We start from the raw sequence: 16,948 nt of genomic DNA on the forward strand, positions 1-16,948 counted from the left end.
GTGCATGAGGGGAAATTTTAATTTGTAGGATTTAGCGCATTTTTTTATACGAACAATTTCAGGAACGGTTAATTACAATTAATTTCCTTAAGGTATACCTCATTTCTAACTTTACCTCCTAACCTTTAATTTTGCTCATTTAACTTCTTATAGGACAAAATTACCCTTTCATTATTTTAACTTTTCATTTACCTTGTTTCCTCTCTTTTATTTCTCTCTCTTTCTTCTTTCTTTCATTCTTCCCAATAGAAAACTCCATCTTAACGAAAATTTTTATTTTAAATTTGTAATTGCATTCTGAGTGAAATTTTAAAAGGCATCAAAAACTAATTTTGATTTTTTGTATGATGCCATGTGTCACAAATTTCAATTGATGACTATTAATCAGGTCACAATTTCATCTTATGATATTTTCTTGAGAATAAAATGAGAAATTAGAAAGGAAAGAGGAAAAACCAAAATTGAAAGAATTGAAAGGCTAAAAAAATTGTATTTTAGGAAAGTGATTTGAATATTTTTTAATCATTTAAGGAGAAGATAGATCTCTGCAATTCCTCATTTTTAATTTCAATCATTAAGATGAGCATTTTTATGGGAAAGATGAAGAATTAAAAAAAGAAGAAAGAGACAAAGAAAATAAAAGAGCACAAAGGGAGAAAGGAAATAAAAATAAAAGAGAAAAATAAGAGTTTAGAATAATAGAGGGATAATTTTGTCCAATGGGGGATAAAGTGAGACAAAAAATGGTTATGAGATAAAATGAGAAATGAGGTATACTTTAAGGGGATTAATTGTGATTAACCATTTCAGAAACCTCTTTATCAACGTTTTGAAATTCAGTTTGAACCGCTTGATCGAATCGATTGAATCATTGACTAGATAATTGTTTAGGCTAGGCTGAGGTAGAAAGCCAATTGAATAAAAAAAAAACTGTTTTATTTTGTAAGAGTCAATTGAGCCATTCGATTAGACTAATGAACTAAGGAACTGAGGAACGGTTTCCTCTAAATTGTTCAATTCGTGATTTCAATTAGAAAACAGCCAGCTCCACCCTTCTGATACACACGATGCAACTACCGATTACGCTTCTAACTAGTGTGAATACCCGTGCTACACACGGTGCTAACATTGTGACGACTAGAAAATTAGCTCATATTTTCTTAAAAATTTCCTTTTATTTTAAATCAATTACTTTATAATAGCTTTGCTACTCATTTACTCCCTCAATAGTTGGAATAAAGAATAGAATTAAGAGTTTCCTCTTTACTTTCATCGTTAGGGTAAATTAGGGTTTTCGCGTATTTTGACCGTGTGATCACTTGGTCAGGTATGTGTACTAAATTTGGTGGTTAAGAGTAAGTTTTAGATAAGAAAAAGTGTGTGATTAAAAGTGATAATAATAAGTTAGTGAACTATAAGTAAAAATACAAGTACGTACGAGTCAAGGAAAATAGGCTTGAATCGACGTGCACCGTTTGCAAACGAGTGAGTACACAATTTGAACATTACTTTATTACCTTAATCTCCTTACTTTTATTTCAGTAAAATCAGCCCAAAATATCCCTCAAGTCAGCCGAAAATTTTGACCAAAAGAAAAAAAAAATTGAGATCTAATCCTAAAGCGACACTTGGCGGAAATCAAAATTAACTTTGACCAAACAAATTCCTATCTTCTTATCATTCTTTTAGCTTCATTTCTTCTCCATTTCTGACTTGTTGACCGAGCTTGAGGAGAGAAAAAAACACAAGAGAGAAAAGTTCAACTTTTACCTTGAATCCATCTCGTTTGAGTGAAATCTCAAAATCTAAACCGATTAAACTTATCTTGTGGTGTTTGGCAAGTTTTGTGTGGAAAAATTTTTGGAAGAAAGGGGTTAGGTTTTCACCCACAAGCAGCTTTGTAAGGTATTATGGTTTCCTTTCCTTTTCTTGTACTTAGTCATGTTAAAATTTGGAAATAAGCTTATGTTCATGGTTTTCTATGGTTAATTAGTTAGTTTTGAATAATATGGTGGAATGTTTAGCTAGGGTTTGAAAATTTCAGTTGTGATTATTGTTGTTTATCTAGTATATGATGTTGATGAGCTTGGATAGGGACTTGGGGTAGTGATTCAAGACATGAATGTTAGTGTTAACCATTGAAACATCAAATTCCAGCAATTGTAGTAGAATCTGCCCTGTTTCTGCACTGTATATTTGTCCATGATAAAGGCCGAATCAGGTCTTGTTCAAAACATGAAAGTTGTAGGGAATGAAGTTAATTATCTGGTTGTAAAATTTCAGCTCAATCGGAGTATTGTAGAATGTGAAATGACTAAAATATCCCTGACTGCCAAAAGCCTATTTCGCAGGCAGCTATCTGTTTTCTCTGAGATTTTCACATTTTGACCTTGAAAACGCACGAACTGGGTATTGATCTGGGTATTGATGTCTCATAAGAATGTTGCTCTCTGTCTTAGTTTCGAAACGCCATAAATGTAACTCAATCCAATAAACTTAGCTCCAGTTGAGACCAAAAGGCCGAAAGATGTCAAACCTGTTACTTAGTTATTCTTCTTTAATACTAGTTTCTAGCTTTGATTTTGATGGTTGCATGGCTAGAATTGCCTTGTATTTGGATGACCTTGAGCCTAGTTGAAGGGCTATTGTGTTAAGATTGCTTATGTGTGAATTTGGGCTGCGTTGAGGAAAATAATGAAGCCATAAATGGCTGGAAAATAGCTAAATACAAAGGGCATGCTGCCCAAATTTTCACTCGAGAGTTAGGCGTGTGTACTCGCGACTTGAGCGAAAATTTAAGGTCGAATTGAACTTGGATTGTCTATAGTATTCGAGTCTTTTTTCGTAAAGGTATATAAGCTAAAATTTGACCGAAACTCATACCCTTGGAAAAATGAAAGTAGTGACCACTCGGAATATGTTTTTCTCGTCTTTTGGACTCAAATGCGAATTTCAAAATTTTAGTTGCTTCTTTAGCAACACCAAAAGAGCGAGCATGAATTTTCTAGAGTTTAATACGTAACATGAATCCTATCAAAATGAGTTTCATTTACTTGATCTTCTTAAAGCGAAACTCTTAAGTTTTGAACCCTAATTGATTTTAAGCTCGTAAATGATATTTTATCGCAGATTTGGACTCTAACCAAGGAGTTACACCTGAACGTGATTTTGACAAGCACTAAATCTTTGGTAAGTGCTTCCAAGTACATGATTGAACATGATACTTGATTTAAATACTTGATATTTGATTGGATTGGTCGGGCAAGGGTGTACTTTATCGCACTTGCCCTAATGTGATATGTACTTGTTTATTGTTGCAATTGACTTGATATACTTGTGCTTGACTTGGGTGCTGAGCGGCAGCATGTACCACACTTAATTCGAGTGGGAGGTGCCTCTCATTCCCGTTTCCGTACTTTTATCTTGATTCAGTCGATTGGAGATGTTATCTCATCGACTTCTTGGGGACCCAAACCCCACTGGCTAGTTAGTCGAGTCGAGCTGGCAAGGGTTTGGTCGATTAAATAACGAACCATGGGTATCTAGTGTTGTCGAGTGGAGTGTTATCTCCTCGACTAATTGATATGCTTGAGTATTACCACCAGTGTTTATTGAGGATTTTGGGCCCAGTAGGGGGTTTGGATGGTGGACGGAGATTGTAGTTAAGTGGTGCTCTATTGGATTGGTTACTTTACTTGAAAGTTGACGGAGTGTCAACTACTACTTGATCAAGCTCTGGTGAAGCAATAGGAATTTGGCTCTTGAGAGCCATCTATATCCTTACACCCTGACATGATTATTATTTATCGGGTTATTGTTTTTTTTGAAAAACTTTATACTCGTTCATTTTGAGATTGACTACTTGAAGTGTTATTGCTCACTTTTATAAATTTGTTATGCTCGCTATTTTGTTACGTTGATACTTGTACTTTTAAATAATGGTCAACTTGCTATTTGGAACCTCATTGGATTTTTAACTCATTCCACGCCATTTGCTTTCCTTACAGAGAGTACGAGCGAGACGTGAGACTGGTACGGGTTAGCATAGTCTAGTTTTTGAAAATTTTGCGATTGTACTCGCACTAGTTGTTTAATTAGGGTTGAATGTATTGAAAACTTAAATCTTTTGTTATATTTGGGATTGTATGGATGTTTGAGATAGAAATGAATGTATTTGTATGTTCCAAACTTGGGAACTGTTATTTCTTTTATTCTTGAGGTTGCACCCTATTTTCCTGATGTGAGTGAATGAGTCCTGACGAGAGTTGGACAGGCGGTCCGCTAAACCCTAGGGTACGTCCTAGAAAGAGGTGGGGTCATCACAAATATTATTGAAAAAAAATAACTATTAGACCAACTTAGCAAGTTAAAAAACTTAAGAAGAAAGTACTCTCCTCTTTGTATAATAAAAACAATAAAAAACTTAGAGTGGCTCTTCTCCTCTTCAGTATCTCTTTAGTATCAAGAAAAAAAGTCAAAGTATTAATTTCTTTCTTCTTAGCAATCTTATTAATATTAAAAAAAAATAGAAAGATTGGAAGGGGGAGGAAGAGGGGGGAGAGAGAGCTCAATTCCTTTTTCTAGAAAATACAAATAAGAAAGAATTAAATACTTTTATTATTTTAAAATTATTTCACTTTACTGTTTATCTCCAGATTTCAATCCTAATCCCAATAACCTTAAATTAATATGATAATGTTAGACCTTTTTTTTCTTTGTAAAATCTAATTTTTTGTCTCATTCTTTCCTATTTCTTTTTCTTTTCATAGTATAAAATTAATACGTGTGAAAAAAGAAATCTGAGAAAACTCTTTTATTTTTGGATCTCTTAAAGTGAAAAGAAAGAAGAATAATCATTCTAAATTTTTTTAATTACATATATAAGGGTAAATATATTTAAAAATTTTTGACCATAGTAGTTAGATTAACGATGAAGTAAAATGCCAAGAAAATAATATTAGGAATTAAATCGATTATATCACTATAATTTAAAGGAATAAAAGTAATAATAATAGTGTAGTAATGCTATAGAATAAAAGGGTATTTTTGTCCAAAATTTCTTAATATGTTGAGTTGAATTACTTATGGAGATGAAGTGACTAAAAGATAATGTTAGGGGGTAAATTGATAATAGTGATATAGTTTGAGGGGGTAAAGTGATAATAATCCTATTTTTCTCTATACCTCCGAAACTCTCATCTTTTATCTCTACAACTACCACTAAATCTATCCGCATTACCGCAATCAAGGGCTGCCAGCTAGGTGAGGGCGGAGGGAAAGGGGGGCCAAGGGGGCGGCAATTGTTAAAAAAAAAATTTCTAAGTAAAAAAATTTTATTATTATGTTTTGCCCCCCCAAAAATTAATCAAAAAAATTCACTTTGCCCCCCAAAGGGCCCAAATAATAATATTTGAAAGTCCAAATAACAGAGAATTATTTTCTTAACGTATGAAGTGCAAAGAAAAGATAGCCAGTTAGTTAACTTGGCAATTGACTGCTACAATTCTTTTTCCTAAGTAGAAACGTCAAAGTAGAAAATAGAAACGTCAAAGGCTTGAGCTTTGAAGAACTTTCTCCTGTGAAGGCTTGAAGAAACTTTCTCCTGTGAAGACCTTCCCCCGCTGGCTAAGGATTGTACCATTGCATTTTGCATGGTCTAGCCGTCTAGGTAATTTTTCTTTTAGCATTTGCTGAACCTGTCTTCTTCTTCTTTTTTTTTTTCAGGAAGTAAAAGGCCAAAGGGGTTGTTTCATATTATTGTATCATCAGAGCAGGTTAATGAATTAGACATTGGTTGCTTAAATTGACCTTTAAATTGCAATGCCAGATAAACTAACACTAATCATCAATACCATTTCAGACTATTGTAGCTATTACCATTTACCAGGTTAGTTTGACATTGCATTTATTTAGTGAAATGTGGGTGTAAAAAGTTGGCCCGCTAGTTATTGGATGAATTGCTCGAGAGGGACTTATATTATTTTTCGTACTTGTAGCATTGAGTTTTATTGGGCAAATAACTTGGCACATTGAGTTTTAGTTTTCTGCTTGTCATTTTACTGATTTTATTTTATCATTGCTTTATTTATCATGGTTTTCTAGACAGCAGGCAGTAAGACCTCCTGAATATTTGTTCCTCTAGAATTGTCTATCTTTGTTTCTCGACATTGTGCTGAGAATTTGCTATGCAATTTAAGGAGTTTAAATTGTACATATTTATTATGGTTGGTTTCCGTTTATACTTTAAAGTAATGCTTGTTTAGACTATAGAAACTTTTACTGGCATGGATAGTTATTGATTATTTTTCGGATTACAGTAGTTGATGAGTTCAAGTAGGTGTTAGTTGTTCAAGTTCAGCCGATTTAATAACAAGCTATGAAAACTTCCTTGAGATATGTTTGAAATGAGAACTTGTTCTGCTCTAATGGAGATCTTTTATCATTTGTTTGCATTTATTATTGAATAATACTTTGTGCATGTCACTTATGTCTACTTAGGTTGCAAATGTTCTTGCTGCTTTTATTCCATCTCTATAGGCCATAATCAGCATTTCTCAATCAATTTTATTTCGATTACAGGTTGTTGTTTGTTGCAAATATAGTGGTAATGGCCAACAGGACAATTGATTCTTTTTTCAAGAAAAGACGTCTAGAACCAAGTGGAAGTGGTGAAATTCCTTGTCCTCTTCGTGATTCTTCTCCTAAGCATCAAACAAAGAAATTTTGTAGAGCTGAATCATTAGAGTTTGATATTTCATCCATAGAACGTGATCCTGGAAAGAGAAAATCCATTTGGGAATATCTAGAGCATCAAAGGGATGAGGTACGGAGAGCATATATTAAGTTTGGGCCATACCAACCTAAGCTTCCGATTGAATCAATGGTTGTTGACAAGAAGGGCCGACGTTTCCTTTTCTCTTGGTATAAATTGTTTCCAGATTGGTTGGAATTTTCTCCAACAAAGAATGCTGCCTTTTGTCTTCCTTGCTCACTTTTTTCCAAGCCAACGGACCGTTTTGGATCAATGGCCTTCACAACTAGTGGATTTAGATCATGGAAGAAGGTAAATGATGGAAAAAATTATGCTTTTTTAAATCACATTGGAAAAGATCCTAACTCATCACACAAAGTGGCAATGCAATGCTATCATGATTTGGGAAACTCATTGCAACATCTTGATAAAATTATTGAGAAGCAAAATTCTGAGCAGGTTGCAAAAAATCGGTTGCAACTTCAAGTTTCCATAGATGCTGCAAAATGGTGTGCATTTCAAGCGGTGGCTTTTAGGGGTCATGATGAAAGTTTAGATTCTAACAATTGAGGTAATTTTATTGAGTTGATCAAGCATGTGTCTTCTTATAATGAAAAAGTGGCTGCTGTGGTTCTTGATAATGCTCCTCGAAATGCATCTTATACTTCTCCTACGATCCAAAAGGAGATATTGTCCATTTGGTCAATCAAGATACAAAAGCATATTCGAGAGGAAATTAATGATTCAAAATTTTCTATACTTGTTGATGAGGCTCAAGATAGATCAAAAAGAGAGCAAATGGCTATTGTTCTTAGATTTGTGGACAAGCAAGGCTATATTCGAGAGAGATTTTTTGACATTGTTCATGTGCACGAAACCAATTCCTTGACTTTGAAGAAGGAGATATGTGATGTCCTTTCTCGCCATAATCTTAGTGTGCAAAACATTCGTGGCCAAGGATATGATGGAGCTAGTAACATGCGTGGAGAATGGAATGGACTACAAGCATTATTTATTCAGGAGTGCCCCTATGCATATTAAATTCACTGTTTTGCTCATCGACTGCAATTAACATTGGTAGCAACATCTCAAGAGGTAATTCCTGTGGAACAATTCTTTACAAACTTATCTCTTCTTATAAATTTAGTTTCATCTTCTTGCAAACGGGTGGACCAACTTAGAGTTGCTAGAGCTGCTAGAATTGCTGAATTGATTGCTATTGATGAACTTGAGACTGGTAGGGGTCAGAATCAGATGGGTACCTTAAAACGGCTAGGGACTACAATATGGGGGTCTCATTTTAGTTCTATCTGTAGCTTATTCATAGAATATGAAGACATTTGCTCTGTCCTAATTGATGTTATCAATTATGGAAATACATCAACTCAAAGAAGTGAAGCTGACAGAGTTTATGATTTCATGACATCCTTTGATTTTGTTCTTGTTATGCATATGATGAGGGACATTTTAGGATTTGCACAAGTACTTTCTCAAGCTTTACAATGCAAATCTCAAGATATTTTGAATGCCCTTAAATTGGTTTCAGTAACAAAGGATCGACTTCAAAGTTACAGAGATAATGGATGGAATGAATTGTTCACCAATGTAAAGACATTTTGTGATGCACGAAATATAGAGATGCCTGATATGAATGTCATTTATAAAGCAGGTCGAGGAAGAATTCGAAAACAAAATGATCCAATTACCATGGAGCATCACTACAGGATTGATGTGTTTTTGGCAACGGTTGATTCTCAAATACTTGAAATGAAGAATAGGTTTAAGGAAGATGTAATAGAGTTGCTTATTCTTAGTTCAACATTGCACCCCAAAGATAATTTTCAGGCTTTCAATATTGAACAAATTTGTCAACTTGCAAACAAGTTTTATTCAGCTGACTTCACAGATCAAGAGAAGTTACACTTCAGAACTCAATTAGAGCTTTTCCAGATTGAGTTTTCCTGTAATTCTCAGCTTCAAAATTTGTCATCACTTCAGGAGTTGTGCCAAGTGTTAGCGAAGACAAGAAAGTCAATGTGCTATACTCTTATTGATAGATTGATTCGTCTTATTTTGACTCTTCCTGTTTCAACAGCTACAATAGTGCGTGCATTTTCTGCTATGAAAATCATCTAGACTTGTTTGCGTTCTAGGATGGAGGAAGACTTTCTTGCCAACTCTATGATAATGTATATTGAGAAAGAAATTGGTAGAACTTTTGATGTAAATTCAATCATTGATGACTTTGATAAAATTAAAAGTCGTCGTGCACAATTTCATATGTCCCACACAGTCAAATAGATTTGTAAATATGATGATATTTTTGTATGTGTGAAGCGTATAAGTAATTTTCATTCTATATAAGGTTGTTTCTAATCTTGTGGTATATATGTTCACATTTTATTTTTTTTTTGTAAATATATTTTACTTTCATTGCTATAGACTCGCCCCCCCCAAAGTTAATTCCTAGCTCCGCCACTGGGTGAGGTAAAAAAGTAATATAAAATTCTCTAATGCTCCTTTCCTATCACTACTAGAGCCACGCCATCCCAGCAAATCCCCTACTATCATATATTGTAGGGCACAGATCACGGATCAAAAAAATAATAATGAAAAATAACTCGTATAGAAATACTCTAGCAATCCAAAATCTGTAGGTACCAACTTGGAAAAAAAGTCACATCTTTCTGTCTAACATGGCTTTTACATCCAATTCTTTATTAATTACTTTCAATAAAATTCATAATCAAAGCATTCACTAAATAAATGTTTTCATTGGGCGATTCTTTTGAGATGTCAATCAAAATTTTCAAATAACGTTCTTTGGTTTCTTTCTCTTCTAAGAGTACAAGGTTTTTTCCTCATGAAAAAAGCGAGAAAGTGAAAGTTATTTTTGGTAACTCAGTGTACCAGGGATATTGGTGTAATTTCTAAAATTAGATGGGTGCTAGGTTAAATTGTTAAAACCTTCAGTTTCAGGGGAGGTTTCCAAAATTATCCCTTTTGAATATGCAATGTGTATCATGCATTGTTGAAGCACCAAATTCACAAGTCCTACATCATATATAATTAAAATTTATAAATGATTGCTAATTTTTTATTTTGTTGAACTGACACTATCACAAAAATCATTATCATACCATGACTCTTGGTGCTTTGGAGTGTAACTGTAACCATTGTTGTGACCTTAATTTTTATTATTTTAATTATGCCTTTATTAATTGATGATTGAATTTTCATATTATGCTCTTTTTAGTTTTTAATTTGTTCTGATGATTAAAATTCATTATATCATATTTACTAATTTAAAAGAAAGTAATGATTGATGACAAGACAAAATTTTAAACATTAGAGATTACGCTGGTCTTTATTTTCTATTTGTCCAAAATATCCTTCTTTCTAATAATTAGATTTATTGCATTTCAATAATAGCAATAATTCTAGCAGTTAGAAAAAATTTGTAACCTTAATTAGATTTGAATTATGAAGACAACAAACAAAATATAACACTCCAACTAATGTGTCTCTTTGCATTCTATTTTTAGTTTTTTTCCATTAAAAAATTTTAAAGTTTCAAAAATATTACCATTGATACCAAAACAAGGTGCTTTTAGGGCAATAGAATCTTTACCGTTTATGCTTTATGTTAGATTCTACCCAAGAAATTAAAAATAAAAAAAAATAAAAAACCCAATTATCTTTACTAATGAAATTTTAATTCCCAAAAAATGAAGAGTTAGGCCAAAAAATTTATATGTGATGGATTATTTTATATTCTATTATTAACAGAAATAGCATACAGAATAAAACAAAGAGTTCAACTTCAAAAAATATATATCTCACTTCGTTTTTCAAAAAATGGTGCATATACCTTCATATTGAGGAGAATTTCATCAAGCAAGTGACAAATTCAACTTCATAATATGAAAAATAATGATGATAGAACATGCAACTAATATTTATGCAAATAATTACTTTTTATTTCATTTTTTTTTACCCTCCCACCTTCTCCACACCTTTTCTATTCCCAACTGTTAGACATAGGATTCTAATCTTGAAACTAACATCGGAGCGGACTTTAAGAGGCCTCCTTTAACCACTGGACTAACCCTAATGGTTAGCAAACAATTAACTTTTACTTAGCATGCAAATTTAGGTCCTCCAACTTCAAAAGAAAATAAAAAATTGTTCATATATCTAATTAAAAATCAAAGAATTTTAGTGGTATTAACATAATTTGTTTGTCTTGGAAAAAAGAAAAAACAAAAGAAGTAATTAAAAGTATCGATATTGTACACACCATTCAAAATATTGATACTTTTATCAGATCATTCCATATTTGGTCAAATATTTTTTTTAAGTGTTAATTTTTCATCATCTTTAATTAATTATCCTTAAAATCATTATTATAAATTGAAAGAGACAAAATGTATCCTCATTTTAAAATTCTCTAGAGAATTATATGAATTTATAGATGCAACTTTTTGTGAACCTTTTTCTGGCTTTTAAAATAATGGTTTTAAGGACAATTAATTAAAGAAGATGAAAAATTAAATAAAAAAATAGAGGGGAGGGTTGGTTGGGTGGTAAGTTGGGAGGAATTGTAAGTATGAGATCATGAGTTCAAGACCTTCCACTTATTAAAAAATAAAATAGAAAATAGAAAATATGAAATGTGCAAATATTATATTTTTAAAAAAAATTTCACAAATAAATTTTAATGTATAAGAAATATTTTATCTTATGATATTATAATTACGTGCAAAGTACATGATTAATAGTAGCGTAAAGAGGAGCTAAAAGGAATTCTTGAAAGCTGCCTTATAAATCTCTTTAATCTTGGGAATGTTAGGCATAAACTTACAAGTTAGCCACTTACAAATTAGCTACGATAAGCAACAAAAGAAAATCAAAACAGAAGATGCATCTACCATGGGTAAATTAACTTTTAACAAAAATAATGTTAAATTATTTACTGCATACACTAGTTGTTCAAGTTGACTTCGAGTATTTGTGCCTTTAATCACAGTAGAATAGTGCATAAAACATTGAGCCCATTTGACAGTATTCATTCACCAATCACCATGTCAATCTAATTCATAATTTGTTTTCTTTTATTTTTTTTGGCTCCTTTTTGATCCATTGCTTCAAACTTCTGCACTGTGAGAATCAAAAGACTGATATCCTAAGTTCTTTTCAATTATTGCTTTAGTCAAGTCATTTATTCTTTTCCTTGTCTACTTGATTTTTTTAAATTGAGTCCTATATTTGCAAGTGCTCTTTACAGATCTCTCCACTCGTGAAAAATTGCAGTAAAAGTTTGATAGGAATTCTAAGATGCAAGTGCCACAAGAGCATCTCTCCTCTAGAGTGGTCAATCAGAAGCTTAATATGTCACATGGAGATGTTTAGCAACCTTGAAAAGAGAATGTCAGGTCATGGCAAAGCATTTAAAAACAAAGAATAATTGCCATACTTTTTCCATTGCCAATCCAATCAGTAGACATTCAGGAAAAGAAATTATCCCACTAGGTTTTCCTAATTGTTCGGATAATAATTGACTAAACATGTCTCATTGGGAAAACATACCATAATAACCCAATTGCAAGTTTCACTCTTTCTTTCTCCCCTGGAAAAATCAAATGCACTGAGCCACAATGGAAAAATCATATGCAATTCCTGTGTCTAATTCGACTCTAACTTGATTCACCACCTTTTTTCTTTTATGGTATTAGCATTGGTCATCAAGTTTGGAGTTTGTCTGCCCCATTAATAATAATTATTTTTGAAAAAATTGAACTATGAGTAATATATCACGTGAAAAAAAATAAAGATTGTTAGAATAGGTGAATTATTCTGTTTGTTTTCATTAGACTGCCAATTTTTTCAGGTATTTTTTGTTTTACAGTTGAAATTCGGGGTTCTTAACTTTTAATCAATACCTTTATTTTGGTTGTTGTCTGGGCAATATAATTGACTGAACATGCACGGTTAAGAATGCTTTAAACCCTACCAACATTACCCAATTGACAGGTCATTTAATTGCCATTGCGAAGCAATACAGTAGTGTCTTCCAACACCTTTTTTGGGGGGTTGGCTCAAGCAGAAAAAATTGTGATAGGCAAGAAGGAAAGTGACAGCGGTTCATATCTCTCCAATTGCAAGATGCTTCTTTTCAAATTGGAATGAGCATAGATTCAATTGGAATGTGGTGTTTTTCTCACTGTTTCAATAGCAATATCCATCCTTTTTCTTCTTTTTGGTTACATGGAGCTCAAAATGGGATGATGTGTAACTAAGATATCTCACACATAAGAATACTGTGGTACATCTATATGATTTTCCAGATGTAATTGGATCAGGACAAAGTAATCCATTGCAAATACTATATCCTTGCATATCTTTCAGCTAAAGGATTAAAGATATTTTTATTGAATTAAGCCAAAGATGTTTTTATTGCTTTTGGTACTAATAAGAGGGTGACACTTCAAATTGGATCAAGACCTTTAACTCATTTCGTGCCACAAGGAAGCATTAGAATCTTAGGAACTTAAACAGAAAAATTTAGAGTAGGATAAAGAAAGGAAAACGTTTGGAATTAAGGAAATTTGGATGCCGTCAATATAGATTGCAGTATTACTTTCATCTGCAAGAGCGGTTAACCTCAAGCCATTACAGGAATAGATACCAATCAATTTCTAGCAAGGAAAAAGCTAAAAGTAAACACTAAAAGGAAGTAAAGCAACGAATTGATGTGAGAACCTTGAATTTTGCAAGAAATACCAATGCATACTTCAATTTCACTTGTATTTAACATTCGTATTCTTTAAAATCTTTTCTAGTATTACTTTCACTCACTTTTATATACTGGTGCAAATTTCATTCGTAGTTCTTATTCTAATCTACCACATTATTTCATTTGTTTTAAACAAGTAAATAAAAAAAATAATAATAATAATTTTCGTGTGCAAAATAATACAACGGTGCTAACTATTAAAGCACTTAGCTTTGCTACACTAAGTTAATAATTCCTGAGTTATACTAAGTTTACTCCTTGAAAATAATTCCTTAAATTTTGTTATATAGCTAACTCTAAATTTCGAATAAGGTTAAGTGTAGCTAGTTATCTCAATATTTTTTTTATGCAACCGATAAATTCTAGATAAAAACATTACAAGTACTCTAACCATATTTAAGACATAAAATTTCGTTAACCAAAGCCTTGCAAGATTAGCGAATCATTAGGCGTTCAAATCACACTTGGGGACAATTTTTGGAGCTAAGTTAGAACCAAGGACTTAAGTGGATAATAGGAGGAGAAGTGAAAAGACTAAACTACCCTCACAATGTCACACAATTACCCCACGGCCACAACCATTCCAGGCAGCCAAACAACTCCTCGGACATCATGATCAGCCACCACCCCATTCGGCCAACCGCAGCTTCACCACCCCTACACTCAATCACTTCCGACACTCAACCATCCTCAAACCGCAGCACCACTTCACAATCCCAGTCCATAACCTCTGCACACTCCCTACCTCAGATAACACTCCACCCTCACATTGTTATCATCGACCGAGAGTGAGGAAGGAAGCTGAGAGTGCGGTTCCATTTCTGGTTCTGTCCGCAAGCATCGAGGAGAGAGGAGAGGCGGAGAAACCGTGAGCAGACTATCCACTGCATTCTCCAAGCTCAGCCAATTGTTTTCCAGCTTCCACCATTACTAGCTGCACCCACTGCAACCCAACCAGAACCAGCTTGCCGTGCGTGAGGAGAAGAGCCGAGAGGGAGGGATAGACCTCAGCATTCAGTCGAGTGAGTGAGCTTCTGTGAGGTAAAATTCTGGATCATTTTAGGACTAATCAGAGGTAGTTTGAGCTATCTTGAAGCATGCATGTACTGTGGAACCATCGGATGATGAATTTAAGATATTAGAAAAATTCCTGTTTCAGTTATATGCCCTGCCGAGTAGCTGAGTTAGGAATGTAGCTCTAATGTGTTTTCTGGAATTGATTTGAGCATGCATTGGTGATTAACTAACTGATCTTGGATGATTATTATGATTAAGACCATGCATGTCAACCTATGTATCCGGAAGATGAAGTTGAAGAATGAATGAGAAATCTGTTTTGATGTAAATGTTTCTGCCGAGGAAATGATTTGGAAAGGTAGCTGTAATTCTGTTTTCATGTGATAACCTGAGCACTCAAGTGTAATTAGCCGAGTGAAACTTAATGATTAAGATGCTTAGGACTCTGCATGTTAATTCTATGAAGTTGATTGATGAATTAAGGAACTTAGGAAATTCTGGTTCGATGGAAACTTTCTGCCGAGACTAATTTGGAAATGATTTGCTTAATTTGCTTAATTTTGACAAGCTGTGATTTTAATCCTAACTATCCCCATTGATAACCTGAGCTTTCGGCTGTGTTACCTAACTCAAGACGAGAGGATTATGGCCTTGCACATAGAGTGATTCGATCAGATGTTGAAATCAGAGGTGTGAGAAAATCTGTTTGAGGAATTGGATTACCGTGAGCTGGAAATTTTGAAGTGCAGCCTAATGTAACTAAATGTGATAATTTGAGTGGATATCTATGTTTATATAGCAAGCAACATGATGTTTGAGACTGGCATAAGGATGATTAACTCGGCTAACCAAGAAAAACAAAACGAAAACAGAAATCTGTCCCATGCATGTATTTCGAAGCTAGCTGGAATCTTTCTTGAAGAATTGGATGACTCTTGTTGTTGTTCGAATTTAATTCTTGAACCAAAAATGTTAGCCAGTTAACAACATGTTAATTAAAGCTTGCATGAGGTCAAGTAGCTCGGCTAACCAAGAAAATAAAATGAAAGCAGAAAAATTGGTTCATGGATGATCATTCGAGACTAGCTGATATAATTTCTGGATTTGTGTTAGATGAGTATAATTGTAGCTTGAACCTGGATTTGATTTGGAAACCTTTACTAGCTAGCTACGTGTTTACATGTCCTAATAGAGTACCAAAAATTCTGTTTTAACCAAAGAAAATCCTGTTTTAGAACCATTGTTATTGCTGGAATTTCTTTCTGAATTGCCGTTAACTTGAACCTGGAAATTTTGAAGACTATAACAGTGGTTTAACTTCAACCCCTGAACGGGAATTGTGCATTGTTTAGCTAAGTAATGGCATGAGGAAGTGAGAGTTTAATAGCCTGCTTCACCTGAATAAATAAAGTGAAAACAGAAAATTCCTTCATGCATGATTCACCCGTGGCTTGCTAGACAGATTCTTGAATTTTTTTGGGATGTCTAATCCTGTTGCTCGAATTTGATTATGAACCAGAATCTTCAGCTTGACTTTAGAATTCTTCCTTGGGGTGTTAGAAACCCGAAATGCATGACAAAATGCACACGTAGTCTGTGAAAACTGTTTGGCAATGAGTCATTTGATATCTTGGGTGCTAAGGGCTAATGATTGACGAAGCCCTTAGCCATTGAAATGATTTTTTATAAAGTAGTATTGGATGATGGAAGTTAATTGCTGGAATGTCTTGGGACTCCACTCGTATTTTATTTGCTTATGTTGGGTTAGCTGAAACCAAGTGCTAATGATTGATGAAGCCTTGGTTGACCATTTTATTTTATTCAGAAATGCAATTGTTGAAAGCTAGGGCTAATGATTGACGAAGCCTTAGTAATTTGCTATGTGATTTTTGCCATATTTTGATCCATTTTATGATCTCGAAATGGAATCGGAGCGGGGGGAAATTGTATAGACCTTGCGAACTCGAGTAGCTGCGTTCAAAATTAACCAAAAATATTTTCCAGCTAGTATGATATTATAAAACTCTATATCTAGCGTTTTGCCTAAAACTTTCCAATTCAATAATTTCCTTCGGCTCAAACCAGCCCGATAGCTTCAGTAAATAAGTTCTATAACTTTTGGAAACTCCAAGTCTTATTTCAATTCTTTTCCTTCCTATAAGCCTTGCACTTGTATAGTTAACTATAGGAAAAGTTTTAAAATACTAGTTTTACTAATCCCAGTGAAAAGCTTGGGAGACTTGCTCGGCAAGAAACCCTATTCTAGGAAAAATAGTTTTTAAGGATAATTTCTGCAAAAGCCGTAACTTTAGGGAAATGTTCAAAGTAACTTTCTAACTATGATTTTGAGAAGTTTGTCGACTTGTTTCTAGTAAGTAATACTA

General features: G+C 33.6%; 1 protein-coding gene across 1 annotated transcript; it reads left to right on the forward strand.

Moving 5' to 3' along the window:
* Nucleotides 1-6,607: 6,607 nt before the first annotated feature.
* On the forward strand, nt 6,608-8,887 carry LOC113710023 (uncharacterized). Its single transcript, XM_027232872.2, has 3 exons — nt 6,608-7,289; nt 7,371-7,724; nt 7,833-8,887. The coding sequence occupies exons 1-3, from the start codon at nt 6,608-6,610 to the stop codon at nt 8,885-8,887; spliced, it is 2,091 nt and encodes a 696-aa protein (XP_027088673.2).
* The last annotated feature ends 8,061 nt before the right edge of the window (nt 8,888-16,948 follow it).

This window comes from Coffea arabica, chromosome 9e, assembly GCF_036785885.1.
Source record: "Coffea arabica cultivar ET-39 chromosome 9e, Coffea Arabica ET-39 HiFi, whole genome shotgun sequence".
Lineage (NCBI taxonomy): Eukaryota > Viridiplantae > Streptophyta > Magnoliopsida > Gentianales > Rubiaceae > Coffea > Coffea arabica.

What these genes read in the sequence shown, in the direction of transcription:
- LOC113710023 (XM_027232872.2), top strand. Translation starts at nt 6,608, where the DNA reads ATGGCCAACAGGACAATTGATTCTTTTTTCAAGAAAAGACGTCTAGAA. An exon ending in TCAAGCGGTGGCTTTTAGGG is followed by an intron (nt 7,290 to 7,370) that starts GTCATGATGAAA and finishes ATAATGAAAAAG; the next exon opens with TGGCTGCTGTGGTTCTTGAT. An exon ending in CCAAGGATATGATGGAGCTA is followed by an intron (nt 7,725 to 7,832) that starts GTAACATGCGTG and finishes TAACATTGGTAG; the next exon opens with CAACATCTCAAGAGGTAATT.